This window comes from Cyanistes caeruleus, chromosome 4 (assembly GCF_971803275.1).
Source record: "Cyanistes caeruleus chromosome 4, bCyaCae1.hap1.1, whole genome shotgun sequence".
NCBI lineage: Eukaryota > Metazoa > Chordata > Aves > Passeriformes > Paridae > Cyanistes > Cyanistes caeruleus.
This window is the reverse complement of record NC_141704.1, coordinates 80,861,010-80,888,196: the sequence shown is the minus strand read 5'-3', so window position 1 is coordinate 80,888,196 and position 27,187 is coordinate 80,861,010. Positions and strand designations below refer to the sequence as shown.

The window sequence follows — 27,187 nt, the reverse complement described above, 5'->3', positions numbered from 1 at the left end:
TAGTGGATATTTGTTCCACACCACAAATATGAGGGAGAATACAATATCATTCACAACTGGGGTGTGGTATACAAATAAATACCACCTAAACTCAAGTAACAAGCTTCACTGCACAATTATAATAATGATAATAAAAACAATAATGACCGTGCCAAAGAATTGGGTAGGATCTGGATATTTTTTATCCTGTGTACACAAGTGTTGATTGCTTTTAACAATTTTAGCTGCTTTTAATGAAAACCTTAAAATGGCTGTCATTGTCTTACACAAATGAGAAGGCAGTATGATTACAAGTGTCTCAAGAATGAGTGATATAAGAGTTCACCATAAAGGGACAACAATATGAGAAGCAAAAGACACCACAGATATCCCACTCCAATCAGAAATTCGTGTTCCTTGCCATCAGCTGGGTAAATTCTCATTAGTGTTGTGAGTCTAGTGCCATGCTCCTGATGCAGGGATCACTCTCTTATCTTAGGCAAGGTAACACTTTCAGGTAGCAGCTGCTCAGCTCTGTTTTCTGGGAAACAGTCTGTTCTCACAGATGGGAGAGGCAGCCTCATCTTTTATGCATAAAAATGCATTCACTCAGAGCTAACCTTAAACATCTCAGGCACACAAAGATCTCTCTGAGTAACATAATAAGGATGTTATGGCTACAGTGACTTATTTTGCTGTTCCAGATGAGTCTGGGCAGTAACACATCTTTCCCTCACACCAACACAAAAATCTGTCACTTTGGTTCCACGGTTTGCAAACCCCTCCAACAGAAAATGCCTTTTTATAATCCCAATGGCACCTGCCAATTACAGCTCCATCTGAAATGAAAGCCTGAAGAAGGAAGTACAACACTATTTTGTCCATAAAAGGCAAATCAAAGGCATAACCTTACTTCATTTGAGGGAAGTAACTTCCATATCCACCGGGAGGGGTGTTTGAGATGTGCCCATTCATTCTCACCGTCACTCACTGGGGGAAGCAACCTGGGAAAAGAAACAACAGCACGTGAATGGAAATCTCCTCAAAGGTGAAGGTTTAACACAGATGCAATACAAACAATACAAATACAAAGTGAGGAAATTGTGGCTGAAATGGGAGCGAAATGGCATCAACAAGCTCAGTTGTTATTAACTGCATCCCGGTGATGCCTCAAAGATCCGCTATGGAACTTCTCCCAGTAGCAATTTGATAGTTACTGCTTCAAATAATTTATAATTTAGTGAACAAAGCTGTTATTTTTGATACAATGGTCTTTAGGAATAGCTGCAGAAATAGAAGGCTCACTAAACAAAGAACAATATCTACTGCAAAAGTGAACAAGATGTTCCGAACGGCAACTTTATTACTCAGGCGTGCTTGATTTCAACCCTCGATTCATTTCTTTCAAATGCAACTTTTGAAATGACCTTTTGATACATAGTCTATGAAACATACCAGCTGAATTGTTCGAAAGATGCATTATCAAATTAAAACACAATTGTTAGCACAAAAGGAAACTTGGTTAGCTATTTTGGTACTTAAGTAAATCTTTTTCTTTTCTTTTTTTTTTGTGTTAGCAGCACTTAACATCCTGAAAGTTTGGCATGCCAAATGAAACCTTTCCTACAAAAGCAGTGCTGAAAAGGCCATGATAAAACAATTTAAAAAATTCTCCCTTTAATTTAAACATGTCCACTGAAGTTAAAACTAGCTCTGGAAAGTGACTTTCATAACCCTTTCATATTCAAATTTATCATGGGCAGACATTCTTTCATTTACATATATATACATGAATAATATAAATTTAAATATTTCTCCACATTTCAGTCACACTGCAGAGCAGTCAAAAGTGTATCTGATTAAATTTGTGCCTACAAAAGCTCTGTTTCCAAAGCAAACACAACCTGCTCTGTTTTCACCTGAGCTGCTGTGCAGCCAGCTTATTTTCTGAGCCCCTAAGTCAGCTCAGTGCCCCACAGTCTCTGCTCTCCTTGTGTTTCACAAAGAAGCAGCTGCTCTTTGACCTGCCAGTACCCACTGAGTGTCCACATATATTCTGCTACTTCCTTCTTCCCTGCAAAAATACAGCCAAGATCAGTGCTGAGCCCTAAATCCATCAGTCAGCTCAAGAGGTGCACAAGCTGCTGGTCTTCTGTGCTGAGAACATGGGTTTTATACCTTTCTGAGGAACACCTGGCACCTCCTGCCTTGGATGCAGGTAACAAAACCAACTAGATGTGTATTTGACAAGTGAAATCGTGGTGAAGGGTGGTGTTGCTTTTAGTGGGTACATACTTGCTGGTTTGGCTAAGTGTATTTATTACATTTTAGTTTGTTGAATTTGCTTTGAAATCTTTGCTCCTTGCAGAACCTCTTTAGTGGCACGAGCACATTCTGCCCCACAAATTTATCACATAGCCTGTTTGGCTGCTCTAAGACTCTTTTTATGGAGTGCAGTCCTTAACAGCTGCCTCCAGTAAATTACTCCCCGTGCTGAGTGCTGTTCAATTCATCAGCAATTACAACCTTTGGGAAGCATCCTGAAATCGTCCCATGACTTGAAAGGATACAACTATTCATTTTCTCAGCAGAATTTGCCAGCTCACTGTGCACTCCCTGTTCCATTTCAGCGACTGCCTGGGCCAGAGCAGCTCCCAGTGCTCCTCCCCAGCTCAGGCTGCCACTGAGCTCTTCAACACTTCCTATCAGCTTTTAATTCTTATCATCATCTGCAACCACGCTCAATTTGCTGCTCTGCTTCACAGTTTACCCTGTGATTAGCTTCTGAAGAGTCACCAGATCCAAAACACACAAATTATCCCCGCTGCTGTTTGGTGTCCCCACTTTACTTTCCGTCCACACGTTAAGACAGCATTTATTTAATAATTCTGTTTGTAATAATCTTTTATAATTTGTAGTATTTTTTTTTTTATAGGCCTATCTATAACAAATTCTGCACCTATCTTCCTTAAAGTGGAAAAGAACCCCCTTGGTTTAAAACTCTCTCAGAATAATTCCACTGCTCTGACATCTTAATCTGACAAATACTTGGTTTGTATTTGTACTCGCTCAATTTTATGGATGTGGCGAAACAGATATTTAAAGTAGAAGGAATTCTAATGTATTAGAATGTAATACATTAGAATTTCAAGCTTCAGCCTTTGAAGTCAGCATGACAAACTGAGTTTGAAAGCAGCAAGAAGGCTGAGCAGCAGATTTTCACACTGGGGAAAGAAACCACCTCTCATGACTAAATACTTGCTCACTGTAAGGCACAACACAGCTTAAACCCAAAAAGCTTCAGAATTATGTTTTGTATGAAGAGATATTGAAAATCTGAAGTAAAAAATTTTGACTATTTAAAAAAAAAAAAATCAAGCAGCTTGTTCTGCCAAGCAAACACAAAAGTCAGATTTAGCTGATACACAAACCAACCACTTGCTATTAGATAGCTGAGTAAAGGCAACAACATCTCCTGCCCCTCATGCAATTTTCCAGTGCTTTTGAAAGTGCCAGGACAGCTACCTTGACATGACAGTTCCAATGCTGTTGCAATTTCATGCAGTGCATCTGTCACTTGGTTCAAGAAACCTCCTGAATGTGAACACAAATAAACCCTTTACCTTAATTATTGATAATTAGTTCAAATATTTATAGCAGCATCAAAAAGCTACTTGTGACTCCCCGAAATTATCAAACAATTTGATCTCATTCAACCTAAATGTTTCAGGAAAAAAAAAAATTAGGAAAACTCTTTCTTTTTTTTTAATTAAGTGCATGATGAAGAAAAGAAAAGAAACACAAAAGGGTAACAGGATGTGCAAGGCATTATTATCCCCTTACACAGCTTTCTCTGCTGTGCTTCTCATCTCAAATGCTCTTTTATCTCTTATAACCAGTCAGTCCTGCAGCAAAAGTCACCCCCTGCACACTGCAAAGCCACTGTCAACCAGGAGTCTAAAATAAACTGCATTTCCTCTTTAATCCTCCCTTTCACCTCAGCCCAATCTCTGCTGGTGTCCTAGACTTTAAAACAAACATCCTTCACAATTAACTGCATGATCCCTCTTCAATTAGGCCTCAAGTATCAACAGTTTGCTCGTGAATATGGCCAAAAATGGGCACATGTTGGGAATCCTGCAAGAAAAAAAAAATAATCATGCCTGCTTAGAAAAAAAAAAAATGCTTTTAACTAGGAAAGCTAAGTGAGATTTCAAGAAAAAAAGAATAATAAAAAATAGATACAGTAACAAGTAATAATAAGACCAATTTCAAGGCATTTATACTTAAGTATATTAAAATAATATATAATAAAATATATAATGTTATAAAATAAATATATAATATCAACCAAAGTAAGATATATAATAAAATCAGTTTAAAATAGTTATTAATATTATATTTTGGAAAATAAAAAAAAAAAAATCCACAAAATTGTCTCCACAACAACAACAAATAATCCACCTAGGACCTCCCTGCTGCCATCAGCTTTATTTTTGAAGGGGTATTGATGGTCAGCAGCTCTGTGAATGACAAAGGTCCAGCCTTTATAACAGAGAAACCATTCCTGAGACAGATGTACTTTGGTTCTTCACTGGTCAGCAGTTACAGGTGCCAATCCTGATTGTGATTTTATAAATGGGTAAAAATACCCATCTTTTGAAAAATGCCAAAATGCAAAAACACTCTTTGTCTTCTCCATTTGTAGCACGGCAACCTCGTGAAAACTATTAATTAACTATTATAAATGCAATTTATGTGTCAATTTATGTGCTATGTCATTTCCTAATAGGAGTTTGAAAGTAACAAAAGACCCCAGTTTATTTAAAATAAATTTAAAAAAAAAAAATCCAAACCACTTTTTCTAGAAAGGTAGAGCTGTATAATTAAAGAAAATTAGATATTCTAGAGCCTGGTGCTCTTTTCCACTCATCCTGAAGCCATCAATCCAACCCATTGGCAGATCATAATATCATAGGGAAACCAAAAGAGAAACAACTGAATCACGTGGGTATTTTAGAAATTATGGAGGAACGGGTAAGGAGAAAAGGATGCACAGGAAAGAACAGGAAAGCCAATAATGGTTGGAATGATTATTGTCTACTGATTAAGAAAATGTCATTGTTATCATGTATCCCCCAAATTCTCCCCCAGCCAGAGCATGGGCTGTAACTCCAGCCTAAACAAAAAGCAGTGGACTATTAAAAATGAAATTCCCTAGTGAATGTAGCAATGTCAGATAAGGACACTCTCTCTCCACCCTTCCCCTTTTAAAAGTGTTACAGAAGAACAAAACAACAGGAAAAAAAATTAAATTCCATGTACTCATAGCTCGCTGTGCATTCAGTAAAAATGCCTCTTCCTGCTATCCCCCAGCATTCAGCACTGCTGACCTACAGCATGTACAAAAAATGTTTAATTTGCTGCTTGATTTGCCATTTTTCATCTGTTTCTTCTCAAACCTCATCCCGTTCACCCACACACACTTTCCCCACTCCTGCTGATTTTTTAAACAGCGTCTCCTCGTGTCTACCTTGTTGTTCTGGTTCATTGCTCTCCTATTTGTATCTTCACTCCAGCCACAGATTTTACAGATGGGAAACTCCTGGCAGAAATACATCCTGAGGATCCAGATGAAATGCTGCTGCTGCCCTCTGCTTTGGGACTTGTCTCAGAGCACAACCAAGAGCAAACACGAGTTCTGCTGCTTGTTGGACATCTTGCCTCGAGATAAACACCAAAATGCACATGAATGCCTAAGTAATACTTCTGAAATGATCCCTGGGGATTTTCCATCCTCAGTGCACTGATATCCCAGAATTTCTCTGAGAGAAATTGCTGGCAGCAGCTCTGCCCTGTAATGTTTTCAGTTTCCAGTTAAGCAGGATGGAGCATCCAAAAGCTGGTAGAAAAGATGATGGCAAAAGAATCAATGCAGAAAATTGAAGGCCAGGCCCTAACAAGTGCTGCAGTTTGAACACAAAATAGATGAACTTGATTCCCCACCACTGTGGCTGCTGTCCCCTTTGCCTCTCTCAAGCCATTCTATATTTCTGAGGGGGGTTTTGAAGCAATCTTGTGTGTATTCACAGAATTCCAGTATTCACTCCTGCATCCAAGCACCAGGAAACATGTCAATAGAATAGCCACAACAAAATAATGTTGAAAATGCTGTTTCCTTCAGGACCTCTCTGCAATCACAGCCATTGTCTGGCATGGCCAGCAGCACTAATTACACTACATTTTAGTTTATGCAAATCTGCATTTGGTTGCATCCTGGGTTTAGGTTTTAGTGCTGGATGCAGAGCTAACTGAGGTTCCTGCTAAGCAAACCTGGGGGTGGGGGAGGAAAAGCCTGGCTGTGTCTCCCTCTCCTGCCTGAATTTTATCCCCTACACAAAGCTGAACTTCACCTCAGAATATTATTTACCTGCTTGTGTAAGGGGTCACGGGGGTAGAAGCATTTCAAGCAACTAAAGACAGAGACAGACAAAAAATACAGCTTTGTCCAGGCAGGGGACAATGCCAAGGCACCCAGAGAGCCCAGGGGGCATTTGTAATTGTGTTCACATCCTTCTCCACACTGCAGTGTAGCAGACAATATCTGCCAAAACCAATGCTGGTTCTGCCAGTTCCAGAAAGTGTTCTGATTTTCACTGACAATTTCTGAAATCTGATACTCTTCCCTGAGTCCTTCCCTAAGAAGGAGCGTGCTAAATTCATTAGCAGCACTCCCTTCAGCAGGAGGGATTGGATGAATTTATTAAGAAAATTTGTTGTCATAATTATCAACCAAAACAGAAGACTTAATATATTAATGCAAGACCTGGCTTCAGAACAGTAATTGCTACCTGAAAGAGGTTTCCAGTGGAAAAACAAGATAAAAAAATCTGCTGGAAGACTTCTTTTCCCTACTACAATATTTTCCAGTGATCCACTGTTAAAGAAATATTCTAGCAGTACAATTAAGATAGCTATCTTTTATTTTGAGAAAGGGGAGAAATATGAAGATCAACAGGAAGAGCTGAATGAATAACCTTCAGCTAGATCATGTTCACAGACTTCACCCTTATTATTGCCACACTAATAAAGACCCTGCTTGAAAACAGGTTCTTCTTCTGGCATGGTAACCTATTTCCATCCCTTTCACTCAGGTCTGGCCCATGATTTATAATTAACCATATTGAAAGAAAATAAAACAGCTTTACAAATAACAAAAGCTTCAAAGACTCAAAATCCCCATTGCAACAAAGGAACGTTAATAAATATGCCAAGCACTGAAGCCACCACTCACTGCTACTTTTAATTAGAGAAATAACCACCTCATTTAAAGCAATGTGAGTATTAATTACCAAGATCAAGATCATTATGCAGTCCTTGCAGAATGTATCCCCACAGCTGGAAAATCTTGTATAAAAGAAAAATGAAAAGGATTAAAAAAACCAGCCCAAAAATCCAAACAAAAAAGCCACACATAGTGAGCAGTCTGAAAAGGAAGGAGTCTATGGCATATGAAGGAATATGCAGAGGAAAGTAGAAAAAAGGGATTATAAAGTACCATAAAAATCAATATTCCTGGCAGCAGAGTAGTAACCTGGCAAAAGATCCCATATTTACCCATAAATCCCAATTCCAACCTGGCTACAGCAACACACTCAGTATCTCCACTCGAACAGAGATGTACAAAAACTTGTCCTGGTTTGGGTTTTTGGTGGGTTTGTTGTTTGTGGGGTTTTGTTTTTTTAATTTTAATTTTTTTAATAAAACCAAAACTGCCTTGAAACCGCTGACTGGTGAATTCTGCTGACCCAGCACAGAAACCACAGCTGTATTTCCCTTCTTCATAATCCCTAATTTAATTTTTTTTCCTCCTTATTTCCTTTCATTCTTTGATACATCACACTTCAAATGAGATCACTAGATTTCAAAAGAGGGCACTCCAGACACTAATTTGAAATCAGTCTGCAGTATACACCAACTTTAAAGCCATCACTTTAGAAATGGAAACTTCCAAAAACTTCTAAAGTATATAAAGGTTATAAAGTATATAAAGTAAGACAATGTCTTTTGGCGTTGTTTTAGACAAGGTTTTCCTCTCATTCAGGCCAAAAAATGAAAGAACTCCCAACATAGTTAAAAAACTGCTGCAAGTTGCCCAAAAGAAACTGGCTTAACCACCTATCCACATTTATTAGCCAGTTAATAACTGTGTCATGACACAGGGACAATATTAAAACTGGTGTGGTTCACAACAAACTGAACTGAAACCATATAATGACATACTCCAACCAGACTGTAAAAATTTACATGAAGGAGGAGGAGGGGGAAAAAGAGACAGGAGTACTCTTCAATCCATCTCTAATTTGGCTTAATAGAAACATGGCAAGATTTAATTTTTATTTTCTGAATTATTCTGAATTTAAGAAAAAAATTATTCTGAATTATACTGAAATTACTGAAGTTCATCAGCTACCCACATAGAGAACCAATTTCTATGTCTGTAGTAGGTTACAATCTTGAATTAAACAAGACAAAGTTGAGTAGGAGCAACATCCACTGGCTTCCTGATGATCTTAAGGCTCCAAACCATTGTGGACCACCCATTGATGATTAATTAGCTAAATCATCCTTAATGATTGAGCTTTATTTATTGAATCTTTACCTCTTTCATCAGAAAATTACTCTGAATGCAAACTAACATCTTGAAGGGCTCAAACTTCACCATGGCAAGGGTTCATGCTTTGTGGCTTACTGTAAGATTTAGATATTTTATATGGTACAAAAGAAAATTATAAATTATAAAAATTATTAATTTTATAATTAAAAATTATAAAAGACATTTTCCATGCAGTTCAGTGAAACCAGAAAAGGCTCTGTTTAATAAAGGTGAACAAATAGGTGCAATTGAAAAGTTACTGATCACACCACAACAAATCAGCAATGATGAGCATAAGGGTAAGCTGGCAGGGGAGCTGAATAGCAAATCTAAAAGTTTTAAACTTAAAATAAATAATAAAATTAAAACAAATAATAAAAAATAAATAAGCAGATATTACTCTAGTAATGAATACTATAGCATCCTTAGAATATATATCTATAAAATATTCATAATAATATATTTTATATAAATTTTTACATATTTTATATTTTATATATTGATGCATTTTGTATATTTATACAGTATTTATAATAATAAATATATAAAATAGTCTATATTTCATCTATTGTATCTATAATTCTATATAATTATATTTTATATATATCTATATATACTATAATAAGAAATATATAATATTCTGTGCTATAGAATAGCACATACTATTCTAATGATGCTCTTCAAACTTCCCTAACTCAAATAATGTGCAAACAAGGTTTCACAAGACTGATATGCAAAACCTCATGACTTTGGGTGGCACAATCTAAACCAAACATCACCAATAATAAAAGCAATAAAAATAATAAATAATATAATAAAAATATAATATGAATATATAATAATATAAAATATATAAATAATATATTAATATATAAATAATATATAAATGTAGATAAATATACTAAATAATAAAAGGAATGGGGATTAAACAAGTTTTTAATGCCAGAAAAAGTCATCAGAGTATTCATATTCTCAGAAGTAATTTAAAATATTCCCCTAATATTGTCAGTGTACTTGCAACATCTATTAAAATAACACATGATTCCTGGAAAGTATTTGAATTAATTCCAAATCTAGTCAGCAAGCCTCCTAAAAGAGACCACGTTTTCACTTGCCATGGACACATAAAGCATGTAAGAAACAGAATTTGTTCTCAAAGACGTGGTTGGGAAGCTGGAGTGAACAGCAGCAACCACAGCAAAACCTGTGCCCTGCTTCTGCACCAGACTGGAGCTGCTTCACAAGACACTTTTGGCACAGAACTGAGTGTTTTCTTTAAAACTCACCCTGTGTTACAGGAATCTTATTTTTTTTTTTTTTTTTCAAATTCTACAAAAACTACTTTGTCTTGAATCTGTGGGGGAAACTGCTGCTCCTCTACCTGTTGGATTTTTCATCTCTAGGAGGAGACACCATGAGAAGGGGCCCAGGTACACAGTGTCCACATGGTAACAACAAATAGAGACTCCCAAAATGAGGCAGAAGAGAGAAAAGGGAGGGAAAGCCAATTAATTTTTAAATAAAATTGGAGAGTAAGTTGCACTATAAGCTATTTTAAACAGTATCAGCAGCAGCCACTGACTCTTACAAACAACAGATTTGTTCAGGTTTTCCATCTGTAACACCATCATTGGACCAACTGAGATATTCAATTTAATGCAGTCAAAAACCACAATTATTGTGTTTTCACTGAAAAACATGCACTAGAAAAAAATATTTTTCAAGGGAATATTTTTCTTTATTTTTTTCCCTTCTATTTGAAATACCTACTTGACACCAATCAGGAAACCCAAAATCATTTCCTACTCCACAGCAGGCTGGAGATACGAGAAGAGCTGTGTGACTTGTTTGCTTGCACAGAAGAGTGAAGTCAAACAGCCTGTACCACACAGCATTTCCTTGATGGTTTTTCCTTCTGAAGCATGAATCTGAGACAATAAACTTCAAGGACAGCTCCACCTGAGGTTGAAAACAGGCGTGTGACCGAGGATGCGTGACCTTGGCCGTGGTCTGCGCAGCTCTCAGCACTTTCAGACACATAAATAACTCACCTGCACCCCAGCATCAGCTGCACAGGTTTGTTGGGGTCACCAGAAAACTCAGGCATCAATTTTGTCTGCATTCACGCCCACATAACCCCAAAAAAGGAATATATTGCAGTCCAGAGAGTGAACAAAAGGCGCTATCTTAAACATCTGAGCACCAGGGATCGGTCCACATTATTCAGCACAAAGTGAGTCAAGTGTAAAAGAACTCCCTGAACTGAGGTCACAGCTGACTGAAGTCACACCCTGCCACAGTATTTACAGTGTGCTTATGTAACTCAGCAATTGTTTCCTGGAAGAAAATAGGCAGAACAATAGCAGATCCCACAGTCTGTGGGAAGAAAATAGATTTCGACTTTTGGTGCTCCATGTGTCTGGTTTTCTACTTGCAATCATTTATGTTTCACTGTACAGACAGAATTTTTCTCATCCATTAATCTGGGCCAAACCCTTCCTCTATGTGTATTTCCATTCCAGGAACATATATTCAGCAAATATTGTATTTTTGAGGTTTTGTTTTGTTTTAAATTACCTGAACCAAATGCATAAATATGATTATTTCATAACTCAATTCACAGATTCTCATTTTCTAAAGGAGTCTATCCTCTAAATACCCAGGCTTGCCAAACCTACAGGTGAAAGTATATATAGCCTTTGAAATGTTAATGCCTTTACAATCACATATTTTGTTTTCCACCAAACATCCAGTGATTAAGGCTGACAAAATTAGCAACCTTTATAAAAGATAAATTGTAATCACCATTAAATGTGTTTTGCTGCAATTACCTCAAGTGAGTTCGAATTTCACAAGAAAATTTTCCCCAGGAATTTGTCATTGATGGTTGCCAAGCCAAATTCAACAAACTGTCACTAGGAAGGGATTCTGAAATGCTGCTGCAGGTATTTTATTGCAACTTCCTCATTCATTCAACTGAAAACATTTGCTGAGTCACTTTTGATGTCAAATTTTCTTAAAACTAATGTCAGAGTAGGGCAGAAACCCAAGATACCTTGCCCCCAGAAAACCTCAGTGGAACTATAATTTTTTTGAAAGCTCCCACACGTTTTGAAGGAAGATAATTTTCAAAAACCTTTCCGAACGTGAATTTATTGTTTTTCAACTGGTGCTTTTATTAAAAATAAACGTGTGTGAAATAAGTGTGGGTGGGAAGGTGGAAAGGAGAAAGGGAAAGAGATAAAAAGCCATATGAGGTAATGATTTTTGATCCTTTCCTGGCTGGAGGAGAGACAGACAGGTGAGGCTGGGGAAATTTGACTGCGCCATTCACTTCCAGCCTCAACAAGAATTGTTCTAGATGTGATTCTTGTGATCTGGCACATTACTTAAGAAGCACCCATCTAAAATCTTCTTCCAGGATACCCTCCTACAGACCTCAGAAAGGTGAAATAATTAGGTTTTCATGCTTCAAGACACCAATTTATGGGGATCTTGCAGAAATGAGCCTCACTGGAGACCCTGCTGCTCCAGGACCCTGCCAGATTTTGGAGAGCAATGACATGACAACAAAGTGAGCTACAGCTCCAACTGGAATTAGAAGAATTACCCATGGAGACAGTCCTTAGAGCAATGAATGTTATCTTAAAAACTACTTTCCATAACACCCTTATCCTCCTGGCTACACCCATGTGGCAAGAAAATACCAGAGCCCTGAAAGAGATGCTAGAGGGGAGGGATCCATAGAAAATTTTTGTGGAACACAGCTATAAACATAAACAGCTCCTCCCACTTTCTAGGCAACCAAGAAATTATGCTGTTTATTATATAACTATACCAGCTCCTCACTAATTTTGCTTATAGAGTTCTGAGCTGCCTAAACTAGAAAACATTTTCTATCCTGTGAGATTGAGAAGTGTATTTTTCCAGAAGGCACGCTAGATAAACTTTAAACTCGTAGCCAGTTTCAAAGGAAAAATATTTGTCCTACACAAAGCCTCTATTCAGCTTCCCTGTTTTTACTACAGTAAGAAAAATAGCTGTGCCCTGGGTAATTTGTTCATGTATGCCAATAAAAGCACATTGGACTAGAGCCAGCACTTCTAGCAAGCTCCCAAAGACTTCTGAAGTCCTATGAAAAGCAGAACTTTTTTTTTTTCCCTCTACTTATCCTTTTTCTATTTGCCATTCCCAGAACTTAGTACTTGTTTCCAATATATTTGCCTTTATGCTACAGTGAGAAGCGACTGAAAGAAAAAAACAAGACTAAAGAATAAACCCAAAGCTCTCAAAGAAGACATTGTATGAAGAAGAGCTTTCAAATATCTTCACACAATGTTTCAAATGTTAAGCATGTACTGTTTTAAACTCCATGCTATTTAAAAAATATAAAAGAGGTTAAAGTATATTCACATTTTAAACATGAAACATATAAAGAATTAAGGAGCATGCTGACATAAATACTTAGATTTTTATGCTTTCATGAAGAAATCTGATCAAGAAACTTGCTGCTGAACTAAGGCATGTCTGTGGCAGATCCAGGGTACAAAAAGAGCTTGGACCAAATTATTGGGAAGTTATTCAGAACAAAGCAATCATATGTGATTCCCCAAAACTCAGTGTTTTTTTGAAACAGCTTCCAAAACAATCACAGAAATGGGGCTGAAAAGGAAGTCTTCTCACAACCTTAAGGCAGGAGCAACTGTGCCAAGGTAATTCCCAAAAAGCAGTACTTCCCAACCTCCTCCTTGGGCCTCCAATAAGGGAAGCTATTAACCAAGCCTGGGGAAACCCAGGGTCTCATTAGCCTTATTCTGAAGAAGTTCTTCTCAATAAATAATCTAAATCTGTGCTGCAGCTCAAACTCACCCGGCATTGCTTCTATCCACACCCAAAAAATACACTAGATTCTTAATTTTAGAAAAAGGGGAAAAGGTAATAATGCGAGTCAAATCAGTGTTAAACTGGGCTTGTAAAAATATCCTATTCCTCTGTCTTGTTTGATCAAGAATAGCTGGCTTGCTGCCACCTCCTCTCTCTCCTAGAACTTATCACTGCATTGGGCCCACAAGGATGTCGTCTCATGCGTATCATCTCATATGTTTTTCCAGCCAGGCAACCCAAAGTAAGCAGATGTCAACTTCTGTTTTCCCTCAGGAGCCCACGAGGCAAGTTTCAGGGGGAACAATATTGCAGTTACTTCATCTATATATTATCTTTCATTATCTCAGTGTTTTTCTAAACCATATCCTTTTGCTTCTTGAACTTTACATAACCTCTACTCTTTCCTCATATTGTTTAATACAGCCTTATGCTTTTTCTCCTCCTTTTCCTTTTTTTTTTTTTCATGCACATCTACAGCAGACTTTCTGGGGGGAAAGAAAAGTTATTCAAGACAAAATAATTCAAGTATAGATTCAAAAATAGTTCCTGACATTGTCCAAAGGCTTTAAGATGAGGACTCAGCCTGCCATCCATCCTAAGACTGTCCTTCATTTCCTGTCTGATTGGGTTGGATGATCACTGAGAAAATTAACACTGACAATTATAAATACTGCCTTTCCCAATAGAGACACCAAAAGAATTAGAGGTAGGATATTTATTTTTTTATTTTTATTTTTGGTGGTAATTTATTTTTCCCAGCTATTGCATTAAGCTTTCTGAAAACTCATTCACAGACAGGTTTAGGTGAAATGGCAGAAGCAATTACTGCTCTAATTGCCTATGACCTCTTTCTGCCTTTCCAGGGATGCAAAAACATTGATGTGGAACTCTCAACTTCTCTGAAGGTGCCAGTGTGAAATCCAGGGAAGAGGAGCAAGCTACAGCTTGCAGCATTTGAGGTGGCCCAAATAGGATGCAGCACAAAGAGAAGGTATTTTAGTAGGATAGCAGGAAGGTTGTCAGATGTCCCACCTTTCTCCAGCCATGAAGAACTTAAACAGTTCCCAGACTACCCACATGCCTGAGCCTGGCTCTGGGGCACACTGAGCCACCTCCTCTGATGCCTAGAGAGGCTCCCTGGAACAGAGGCTGGACAGAGATAAAGGAATAAAGTGGATATTTATTTATTAAAAGGCCTTCAAAGGATGCACCTTGGGCAGTGCAAGAGCCTGGCTGTGGCTCCACCCAAGATGGACCCTGGGTCAGGAGTTTTCACACTTTTATAAGTTTTGGTCCATTGCCATATTGGGGTTAATTGTCCAATTACAGCTTCAGGTGATGAAATCTCATCCTCTCAGTTTGCTCTCTTCAGTTTGGTGTTGTTTATATTTTTTGGGCCTGAAGCTGCAGTGGTGTCCTTGGTTCTGGGGCTGGAAAAGGATTGTTTTGTCTCACTGAATTGTGAGGAGAACTTGCTGACCCTTGATACGAAGTTCAGAGTTATATATTAATGCAATGCAGAATCTGGATAATATGAAAGGTAAAACTTAAGGCATCACCTCCAGGAGCCCCATGGGCTGACCATGCCACCCTCTGCAGGGCTGTCGTGGCTGTTTCCTCATCAGCCACTCAGGAGCTCACACTGGTGAGAGCCAAGCCACAAACTGGGACCTGGCATTGTGTGGTGGGAACAGAGAGGTCACCAAATCATCCCCTGCCTGTGCACAAGGTCAACACTTCTCCCCAAAGGCATCTGCACTGTTAATATCTAGTCAGGCTGGCCAAGCCACCTTCACGCCCTTTGTTGAAGGGAAAAGAGCACAGCTGCAGTCCAGAGCACTGAAGGTGACATTTAGGCAAACTACACAGCCAAAAAATGTGCTTCCTTTGCCATTATTCAGCTTTGCAGCTCAGTTCTGTAAAGCACAGGAGCATCTCAGCCAGTGCCAGGCTCTCAGGTGATGTTAACAGGAGATATTCCCATCTGTTTTCTCTGAATGAAATGGGAAATGAGATCACAGCTCTAATCACATTGGTGGGTCAAGATTTACAGAAACTAGAAAGTGAGAAAGCCATTGGATTCAGCCCTTCTCCTAGTACAAAATCATCCTCCTAAACACAAGCTTTCCATTTTTACTGCTGGAGCAGCACCTCTTGAAAATCTTTATCAAACAAAACAAAAAAAACCAACAAAAAAAAAAAATTAAAAAAAAATAGGTGAGACACAGGATTTCTTCTGCCAGTAGAAATGCAGTGCTGAGGGTACCACAACACTGCACTTCCCTTCCTGTCATGCTTTCACAGCAATCCTGTCACCCTGGAGTTTCTCTGGAACTTTGTGAGGGGCCCTCACACCTGGATTCTCACACCCAGCTAAACCACAGACAGCTGACAGATTTGACACTTGCCAAAACTCGTGCTTATTTGCAATGCACTGAGAGCTTATTATCTCGGGGTGGGGAGAAAACTCACACAGCTTTAGGTTCCAGAAAGGGCACTTGTGGTCAATAGTCTCAAACACCCTTTTTGTTTCTGCAAGGTCAAGCCCTGTTGCCCCCGTCTTCCTCATTGACTCTTTCCCCAGAGAAGGGTATGCATAGCTCCTTTTCTAGAAGTTCCCAGATTATTTGAATGCTTCTGCTTGAAACACAGTAGAAAACCATCTAGATTTTACCAAGGGAGGGGACCCATTACCCTACAAGCAGGGAAATCCCAACAGATGTCCCAACATTTTTTTCCTGCTGCCCAGATCCACTGGGGCTCCTGTGGAGTTCACTCCTGCCAAATTTTAGCATTACTTAGCAGATGGCTGCTTCTCACTGTGCTCAGGGCTTTCCCCTCCCTGGCACTGGATTCACATCAGAATCACAGGTGATGTTTCCCCAGGCTTCACCACCAGCTCCCTTCACTCCTGCACCAGCAGCAGCGTGGTCCCTCCCTTGCTCAGGGCGCAGCCTGGAAGCTCAAGAGATGCTAAACATCCCCTTTCCTTTTAACTGTGAGCAGATGAGGCATGGCAGCACGGTGATCAGACAGCTCTGGTGGGTGACAAGAGGGGACAAAGTGCCTGGGTAGCATGAAACCAGCAGCAGTGACAGCGCTCCTTCAAAATTTGGGGCATATATATATATATATATATATATATATATATATATTGTACATCACCCTGGCTCCCAGTAATGAAGTCTTAACACAAAGGACTGCAGAAGGTGGCACTTGCCTTCAAGGGTTAAAAAACAAGACTTTAACCCCTGCAGATTGTCCTGAGGACATAAATTAGTGAAACTTCTCTCGTGATGGAGATGATGCCTTCTTGAATTGCTCCTGAAATGGAAATACGTAAACTGTGGCGCCGTGTAATTTGCATTTCCCTAACAGCAGGTTGCTCTTTTCTAGCATTCCTCTCCTTCTCATGTTTTAGTGCACTCCAGGGGGATATTATCCAGGAGGGTAATACACAAGATGCAGAAGACTAGCCACATGCAGTATCAAAACTAATGCCAGACTGACCACAAATGCTTTTCCAGAGATTTCCAAACCCGAGTGGAGGCGAGGAGTGGAAGATGTCTCTCACTCCTGACTCACTCTGTTGGCCTGAACACCAGAGGGTTTGTTACTCAGAACAGACATTTGGACATCCCCCCTCCCCCAGGAGCTCAGTACAGCAGAGGAAGGTGGAAGCATCCACAGCCCCAGATTCACAGAAGAAAAAAAAGATTGCACAAAACTTGAAGAGTCTGGGATACATTTCAAGCCACAAGAGCAACAAAGGAAATTGTGAGCAGCATAATGATTTATTTTAGGCATTTTTCAATTATCCAGAGGGAGCTGTACCTCCACAAGACATTTTGCCTACTGTCCCCATCCCACAGAGCTCGAGTCAGCTGCGTTGCTCTCTCACAAATGCACAAATAAAGATGGGAGGAAATCTTGCTTCCACTTTATTCTTCATTCACGCCTTTTTTTTTTAGATCCCTGACGAATTTTAATCCCTTTCTTGCTGCACGTGGGAAACAGACACTTGAAAAGTGATTGCTAATATGAGAAGTATTTGGATCAACGGGTCTACATAGAAAATCAAATTACAAAAGCAGAAAAAGAAGTCCAAAGGATTTGCAGGGGTAACAGAACCCTGTCAGAAGATGGAATCGACTTTGAAGAACTGTTTGGAAGAAGACTGGAAGGGATAAAGTCACAACAGTGTATTGAGTGTGGAACTGTCTGGACACTGAAAAAGTTACTCAGCACAGATAATTAGCACAAGTCAACCATGAGATAAGCTAACAGCACGGATTAGAAGGGAAAGAAACCTCTAAAAGAGCATCATGAGATGCAGACCAGTCTCTCCAAACGAAAGCTACGGTTTTCCTTTTTTCTCCTTTGTTTCAGAGATTTTCAGGGGGGAGGAAAGCACAGAGCAGCCAATAGCCCAGCTTCCGTTAGTCTCCTTTAAATACCAATCTTGAAAAATCCTCCTGAAAATCAAGGTTCTCCCATGCACCTAGATGATTCTCAGAAGAAAAAAGCAATATTTGGGTGTGCAGTAGTGCACATATTTTTGTCATCTTTAACACTCACTTCCAAATGCCTCATTCAATAACTTATTTCACAGGACTAAATCTCACACTTTAATTTGAACATTGCTGTTCACAGATCAGAATGCCCACAATATAAATTAGACTTTGCTGGCTAAAAAAACCTAAACCATGAGAGCCAAACAATTGGCTCTTTTTTAATTATCAAAATTAAAAATAAATAAAAAAATCAAATAAAAAAAATTAGAAAGGGTATTTAATCTCTACAAAAATGTAAAATCATCCATTTAATTGGCTAATATTGAAAAAATGCACTCTTCCCTGCTTCCTTCACACTCCCTTTTATTTGGATATGAAGTAAAAAAAAGAAAAATCAAAAATCTCAATTGCCAATATCAGGCTAGTCAAGAACAAAAGCCCAAAGCTCAGAATTTGATAAACCTGAAAAATAAACAGGGAATCAGTGAGCTTGAGAACCTGCTCCTGATTGGAACTGCTAGGCCAAGTTGGAAATAACACATGGCTGCTCTGCAGTAACATCAGCTTTTGGGTTTTTGACTGAACAGTATTTATTATCTCATAATATGCACAAAAATAAAAGGTGTGCACAGCTTTTAACTTTTTGGGGGTTTTTGACCACGCTACATGACCACAGAGTCTGGAAAAGAAATTAAAAGTTAACTGTTATAAAATTACAGCTAAAACCAACCTCAGTTGAGTGAGGGTTTCACAGAGGTAAAGTTTAATTATTTACAGTTTAGGCCCTAAGAGACCAGGTCCCAAGGTCATTTATTACCAAGAACGAACAGAAATTACTGGTTTCTATTTTTGTGGTGCTGTCAGCAGCACTGAATAAGAGCTGTAAGGTAAGAGGAGGTATCCACCCTTAAATAACCTTATGGGACAGACTTTACGAGTGCAGAACATGTCAGAGGGTAAATATATCTGCTCAAGGAGGAGGGAAGAACAGGAAGAGCACACACCCCATGGGCCAAGCAAACACAAGGGTTTCAGAAGCAGCACACCTGGGAGCAGGCACAGCAATATGGGCTGGCAGCAGCTTCCAGACCAACAAAACAATCCCCAGAACTGGGAAAGGTCTTAGCCACAGGTGGTCAGTGCACTCAGCAGTGCAGAAGGAAGTTCCTCTGTGCCACAGGAACCAAAAAATGGTGGTTATACTCTACAGCTTGGACTGGATGTCATCCCAGGCACCTCCACACTTGCATCTTCATTGCAGCAACCACCCTGGCCCTAAAGGTAACTCTCAGTGCACACAGGAGGCATGGCACGGGGCCAGCACTCTCACAAACTCCCAGGGCTGATGGTGGCTGGAATAACTTGCAAGGATGATCCTTGGGAAAAAAACCACCCAGGGGATTTGGAAGGCTGTCACTTTGCAGTACAGTTACTAAGCCAAAAAAGCAGAATTTTGAGTACCCGCCTTCTGAAATGAAGGCAGCTTCAGGTAACTGAGGTTGAAGATGACATGATATAAAACATGCATTAATTCCTGATCTGACTTTCAAGCAGGTGTTGATACTATTTAAGACCATTTATTGTTCCAAAAGCATATGATTCTTCTTCTACTTCAAAGAAAAAAATGCTGCACTATGCACTGGGAGTTAAAGTCCATTGGAGCACAAGTCACCAACCACAGAATAAACACTTTGGGAGGTCACATATCATTATAGCTGAGCAGTGGTGTTTATACTCGTGTGAATGCTTGCAGCAGTAAAACAAATGCTTAGTTATATGAGGAATGAAAGTTCAGTGATTCAGTAATGTTAACAAGTCATCTGCAAAATTAATATATACAAATGCATCACTAATAAAAACCTATTGTTGCAGAAAGTTTTATTTTGGTGAGCAGCCGGGATCACCCTGCTGAGCTGTTTTCAAATGGGTATAAATGAATAAAAGTGTGTGAATAACCTGTCAAGAGGTGGAAAAATCTACAAGTTAATCCTTCTTTTGTAAGCTGATTCCCCTGCTACTTGTGTAGCCTTAGTAGCAAACATTTCATGTCTAGCTCTCTTTTAAGGAGTTAGGACTAAGAATTTTAAGTAACATTCATAAAAAAAATATATGCCAGACCTTTATCTCTGTGACCTCTCAATTAGATAGTGGATTATAAAAACCAGACAATATTTGAATACCAGCCTATGCAAATATGTTGAGTTGCAAAAGAGAGATACACACTTGACTCTTCTCTACTTTTTAGCCCATGAATCACCTTTTGTTTCTGAATCCTGAGCTATGCTCACCAGTTCTTTTACTGCACCATCTTCTCCTTATCTGTACTATGATTAAATAGCAGCATAAATTGCAGAATAAGTTAGGTTGGGAGTGAACTCCGGAGGTCATCTGATCAAAACAAGACTAACTTGGAAGCTGGACCGAGACAGAATCTATAATCACGTACAACAATCACAATGACTTCTCAAGCCACCAGAAACACCAGAAACAAACAGCTCCTGACCACAAGTGAAATGAATTCTCCCATTCTGGTCCCATGGTTATGTCCTGTTACATCTGAATGGGATGAAGAACACACGTAAAGGTCTTGACAGGAGCACAGCTGCCGACCTGTGGCTCAAATGCAGCTCAGCAGCATTTTAAGAACATTGTGCTGAGACAACCAGGGTGAGGAGAGGGCAGCAATGTCAAGGAGAGGAAGCTGCCAGAACCCAGAGGTACAAGAGGACAGGGTGGGTGGAAAGCAGCAGAGCATTTCTCTGTTGGATGGAAGAACAGCTCAGCTGGCTAACCCATGGAGAGATTCCTGAAATCCATTTAGTATGACTTGTATGGTCCCTGGGGCTTAGTTCTGGATGACAACCAGGTACCACAGAGCTGCTCCCTCCCTCCCTGCCCCTGGTGGGATGGGGAGGACAACCAGAAAAAAGGAAAAACATATATATAAAATATATATATATACAAAACATAAAGATAAGAACAATTCAAAAACTGAAACAAATTATAGCAGTAGTAATTATTATTATTAATAATAATAACAGCAGTAATATTAACATTTTTGTAATGAGAAGAGACAAAGAAATAAAACTCAAGAAAGACAAGCCACGCACCATGCGATTGCTCACCCACTGCTGACGGATGCTCAGCCTGTCCCCAAGCAGCCATGGGCACCTCCCAGCCAGCTCCCCCCAGTTTATATCCTGGCCATGACGTTGGAATATCCCTTTGGCCAGCTTGGGTCAGCTGGCCACGCTCCCTCCCAGCTTCTGGTGCCTCTCCTGGCTGGCAGAGCATGAGACACTCAAAGTCCTTGACTCAGGGTGAGCACTACTTAGCAACAGCCAAAACATCAGTGTGTTATCAACGTTATGCTCAAGCCAGCTCCAAAACACAGCTCTGTCCTGGCTGCTAGGAGGAAAATGAGCTCTATCCCAGCTGGAACCAGGACACCTGGTGACCCAGAGATCTCACTGCAGGAGGACACATCCGTGCTCGCAGAGCAGCCGTGCCGCAGCTGTTTATACATTCCCCTTCACCGAGGCCTCACTGTGGGGAGAGATTGATTACAACCAGCTCCATCCTCTAGGGCAGAGAATTAACATTTCCCATCCAGCACAGACAATCTGGCAAGCTGTGAATTGGTATAACTGCTTGGCATTAGCATAATTCATATCTACGCACCTCAGCGTGCCCCAGTGAGTCTGATTTTGTCTCTTTGGGTTTGACACACACACAAACACACATCCAAGGCTACAGGAAGGAGCTATGCCAAGTGCAACAGGCTGTGCATTATTTAGGGGTTTGACCATCCTACAATGCAGTTTGTCATGGCTCCCATGTGCAGGAGCAAGCCCTCTGAAGTTAACAAGCTTAAAAATGGTCATCTGAAAATGGTGGTGCTGAAAGCGGACTGCAGTACACGGTGTGTCCGGCTGGAAAACTGAGTGACTGCTTCTCTACCAGCAACAGCAACAACAAGAATGTTCTGAACAAATTCCAGGTACTTTAACAAGTCACAGTTCTTAAAATGACCCACTGCCCAAAATCCCTCGAGGTTGTAGTGGTTCCTGGCAAACTGAAAACATTTTTCCTTCCACGCTTCCTCTGCAGTACAGCTGAGTGACCTTGATGGTGGGAGGAGGTCAAAGCAGATGAGAAAAGAGTCTTTAAAAACACTGCTTGATTTTTAAGTACTAAATTCACATTTTTAAGGCAAAGCCAACTTAATTAAAAACATTTAAGTCTCGCAACTTAAAGGAAGTTGCAATAGTTCCAAGAACAGCTATTTGAGACTCCCTGGCCCCCCAACAATCCCTTCCTGCAAGTCAAGGAAGCAACAGCATGAACAACCTCAAAGACATCAAACCACTGAAACAAAAAAGAAACAAAGCAACCAACCCACAAAAGGAAAGAAGGAAGGAATGGGATGAGGGGATTGCTTCTAAATTCACACGCACCTCGCTTTGTCCTGTACATTGCACGCTGACACAAACCACTCTGAGCTTTTGCAGATCACTCTGCAGATTTGCTTTACTTGTATTTTTTACCTTTCCCAGTCTCTTTTTGTCTCCTGTCCTCCAAGAGGCAATAATTGTCAAAGTATGGAAGTGAGTTCACACAGCTTCTCCATACCCTGGAGAGGTGACTTGGAAACTTCTGCACAGTCAGGTCTCAACATTCTTTTCTTTTTTAACAGACAACGTCCTTAATATCCTTACCTTTACATTGACTGCTTTACCATTAAAAGAAACAGTCTCAAATTAATTTTAAGCAAAAGTTTACTGTATGTACATGTGCCATCTAGACCTGGGGTGTCTCAAAATGAGAAGCTGGGCCAGAAGCCACAGAATATACATTAAATAAAGGAATAGTTGCCTCAGACACTGCAATCCCAGGAGACCCCCAGGAAAACCTCTGCATCAAGCCATGCCCACCTCAGCTCCCCTCATTACTCCTCTCCCTGCCCCCACAGCTACCCTCATGTTAAAACATATATTTAGAAACTGGTAGCAGTTATTCTTTTCAACAAATAACCTCAAATCCCAGATCTCTTACAGCATCCAGACAAAATATTACTCTAATGTAATTAATTCCCTCTATTTCCTCTTTCTGTCATAACTCTCTGCCTGTTTACAGCTAAGTTGTATCTTCTCATGTGTTTGCCAGCAGTGCCATAACAGCCTTCTTGTACCTCTGGCCACTGGCTAAATGATAAAAATAAAGCCAAGAAAATTAGCATGGAAAAAAAATTAGCAAAGCTAGGAACAATTGAAGTATCTGAAAACCCTCTGCTGGTCTTGTGCTCCAGCTTGCTTCACTTCTAAGCAGGCTGATGGGTATTTTACCACAGGTACCTCATCAACAGCCCTAGGCTGGCATAAAGGTGACTTAAACAGAAAGTTTCTTTGAGGCTGTCTGATAAATACTGAAATAATGAAGGAAATAAAGGAAGTAACTTCTGAAAGCAGGCTTGAAGCACTTTTCCCGCACGCTGATTCTCCTCAAATAGGTTTCTACTTTTCTGCTGGAAGAGTACCAATCTCCAAAATAAATAAAGTAAATGCTTTGATAGTAAAGGCAGTAGTTCTGGTCTGATAAATAGCAACATAAAAACAGCACCTTTGCACTCAGCAGATCTGCCTGTGGTGTGCAGTCAGGAGTGATTGCTGCTGACTGGTGAGATGAACAAGGCTCTGCTGCTTCCATGCTGCTTTGAGACAGGATATCAGGGCCATTGCTGTGCAGCAAACTGGATACTAATGTCTTCCATAAAAAGCCAAGTTCTTCATTAATTCTCAATTATATATCTGGACACTTCTTGCTGCAGCACTCAGGTAATGGGGTACAGAGACAATATCAGAGCGCTCTGCACAAACTTTATGGTGCGAAAAAGCTCAGGAAGGGAGATGGGTCTGAGAGAAATGCTTCACTCGGAGCCAAACAAATTTCTGCCTCATAAAACTGCTTTTAAATGAGCACTTTACAGAGTCAAGAGCTGCAGTTCCTCTTTGTAGAATGCTGTGATGAAATCAAACCAAAAATAAAATAAAATAAAAATAAAAAATCGGTGACTTAGTGTAAAAGATTTATCAAGCAATTTTCACTGCCAACATTCAATGTCACATGTGTAGGCTGCAGATACAGCCCATAAAATAAAAAAAATTGTACATATTCATGAACACCAGCTCATCATTTCAAGGAGGAACATAGGCCAGGAAAACCTATTTGAATTTATCATGCTACCATAATAGGACTAAATTTTAATTTACAGGAGTGGTTGGTAAGTGATAGAGAATAAGCAAATTCTCAGCATTCAAACTTGCAGACCTTTTAGAAACTACTGGGAAAGATATGCTTGAAAGTGAGGGTCTGGAATATTTTGGAGCATATTTTCACAGCACTTAAAATAAACAGTAATAGTGTCTGCCCTTTAGAATTTCAAAGTCACAGAGATAAGGATGCTTCTGAAAGAAAAAAACAGATAGGAAAAGACCTGCTCTCAGAGCTGCACGGGACTCATAGAAAAATACATCACCACCATTTTTTTACCATTATCTGACTTGAAGCTCCTGAAAACTAACTACTCCTCTTAAATCAAATACAACATACATTGTATTTCCATCTGGAAGCGCTTGAATCTTTCTTAGCATCTCAGTAGGCATGATGTGAGATGCTATTTCGTGTCACACTGGCTTTTTTTGTCACAAAGTTCTAGCAAAAGCCATTATACCAAGCCTGAAAATTCCTATAAAGAAGCTGAGAGATATTTTTCTCTTCTAGCTAAGAAGTTCTGCCTCAATGAAGCATTAAAGTAAAACAAAGAGTTAATAAACTGCTCACCTTAAAGAACAGAGATTGAATTAGTAGGCAATGTCTCTTCCAAAAAAGCATTACTAAAACCACTCCATTTGTGCCAGTAATGTGTGCTGTCGATATGTCAGAGACATTTCATTTCATGACATGAAAGAACAAGTCCAGAACTTAGGTCAGGGAACAGAAACAAACCCACTGAAAGTTTCATGTTGTTACTGATAATCAGAGCTTTTCGTTCCTTGCATATTTCAGATTTAAGAGGATGGCAGACACCAACAAAATATTTCCCTTCTATTGAAAGGGTCTGAAAATGGTGCCAAAGAAGATCAGAGGAACTTTCTTTTTTGTTGCATCTCGAGGTCAGACACTTTAAATAGAGCTTTTGGCACGCAATAAAATAAACTAAATCAACCTCTCTCGAATTCCTGGCGGTTTACAACTCAAGCTGCCAAGCCTTTTAGTAATGCCAAGCTTCTGCAGGAATTAAGTAGTGCTCAGGTTAGCCAGGCATAAAAGGCTGAGCTGTTATCAGGTGAGCATCAGCAGAGCTGTCAGTTCAGGAGCTCCACAGCCTGAGGCTCACAGCAGCTGTCTCTGGGCCAGGACCAAACCCTGCCAGTGCTCACCTGCAAGCCAAGGTAGCTCCGGGGAGCACAGGGAGAGCCTCTCCCACTGCTTCACCTTCCTGCACTTATTTATCACTAGTGCTACGTTTTTCTTTACCCCAGTGAGTCCCTGAGCTGTTGGAGGTGAGGGTGAGGCTGTGCCCCAAGGGAGGAAGGCTCTGAGAGGCAGGGCTACGACTGCTGCTTGCGAAGCATCTTGATCCCATCGCAGGCCTGGGAGAAATTCTGGCTTTTTGTGGAGTATTTGCTTGCATATGTTCCAAACATTTGCACACCAGAAGCAGTCATAGCAACTTATTTCCATGCATTTCATACGGTGGGGCTTGCTTTAAAAAGAAATTTTCGTTTTGGTGAGAAACTGCCCTGCAAGCAAAATGTATCGTTATTCTACGATTTCAAAGGTGAGAAAACCACTTCTAGCTGTCCCTCCCAAGGCAGGCTTGGGGTTATCCCTGCTCCTCAGAGGCCTCACACCAACTGCAGCTTTGTTAGTCTGGGCTGCCACATCCCACCCTTCCAAAACATTTCACATCTGGCTGCTTTTCCACCTCCTCGGTCAGGGAGTGCAGCACATCTTCCACCACAGGAGACAGACTATTTGTCTATTTACCTCCTCTCACACAAGACTCTGCAAGCAGCAGGCTGGTCTCAGGAAAATGTGTCTTTGTACCCCTGACAGCCCAAGAGAAGCACCCTGTGCTCTCCTGTTTCACAAGGAATCACCACGAGTGTGCCAGCTCTTACGACCCAGGGGGAAGGCAGGCACAAACTTTCAGAGTTTATCAGCAGATGTTCCCTCAAATTTATGAACTGTTTCCTTGCTTGGCCTTGAGGAGCAAATCCTGCTAGGTGCTGGCATTTCTTTCACCTGCCCAACCAAGCTGCTGTACAACTAGCTCTTGTGTTTGTGCCTGGCCTTCATTTGGATCACATCCAAATGATTGTGTCCATCCACACAGCAACACAGAGAGCTTTTTTTGGTTCAGTCCTAAAAGCAACAACCCCTGGGCATTGCTGTATTGCTGCTTGTGCTGGTGAGGGCTCTTACCCTGTGCCTACACACATTGTTTTGGCAAATACGATGGAGAATCTCCTTGGAAAGGGGCCTGCCTTCAACTCTGCAAACAAATACCACACACTGCAGGATCAGATGGATTCTGACTGCACAGGTGGTGCTGGCCAGAGGGCATTGGTGTCAAACATTTTGTTACAAAGAGCTTACACAGAAAACACAGACCAAGAAATCAAATCCCTGGATAAACCTAGCACACACCTGATCCAGCTTGTTAAAACACGAAGGACATCAGCACTTCATGATCCCTTCTACCTCCTGGTATCTTCTGTACCCCTCCCCTGAGCAGCTCCCTCTGCCATCACCTTTTTCTCATCACCTTTTCTTCTTGCCATGGGCAATCAGGGGATGAAGCAAGGCATTCCACATGCACTAATTATCCCCTCCATGCCACCTCTCTGGACTTTTGACAGGTTCTGTCACCTGCATTTATTCCCAATCCTCAGCTGATTGTTGTTTTCTGAAATCACAAAGCTCTGCAGGGCTCTGTGTTTGTGAAAACCCTTCAGAAGCTTTGCCCTTTTGCTACTCTACACAACCTTTTAGTAAATCTGGGTGCTGTTTTGGAGAAGTGACTGCTGAATATGTACAGGCCCCCTCACCCCACACCACTGCAAACAGATTCTCAAGGAGCTTTGGCTCT

At 40.2% G+C, this 27,187-nt stretch overlaps 1 protein-coding gene across 14 annotated transcripts in view; it reads right to left on the bottom strand.

The window, feature by feature from the left end:
- The window catches only part of EPS8 (EGFR pathway substrate 8, signaling adaptor), a 129,619-nt gene that overhangs the window by 52,167 nt on the left and 50,265 nt on the right, over window positions 1-27,187 (bottom strand). For 10 of the 14 annotated variants that reach the window (XM_023925535.2, XM_023925572.2, XM_086886002.1 and 7 more), the window contains one exon: window positions 893-983. In XM_023925535.2, coding sequence (XP_023781303.2) covers window positions 893-954 — 62 coding nt within the window. In that variant the 5' untranslated portion in view covers window positions 955-983. Of the gene's footprint in view, window positions 1-892; window positions 984-21,143; window positions 21,377-27,187 lie in introns of those variants that run through there. The other 4 variants (XM_023925564.2, XM_086886008.1, XM_086886005.1 and 1 more) reach the window with 2 other exon arrangements.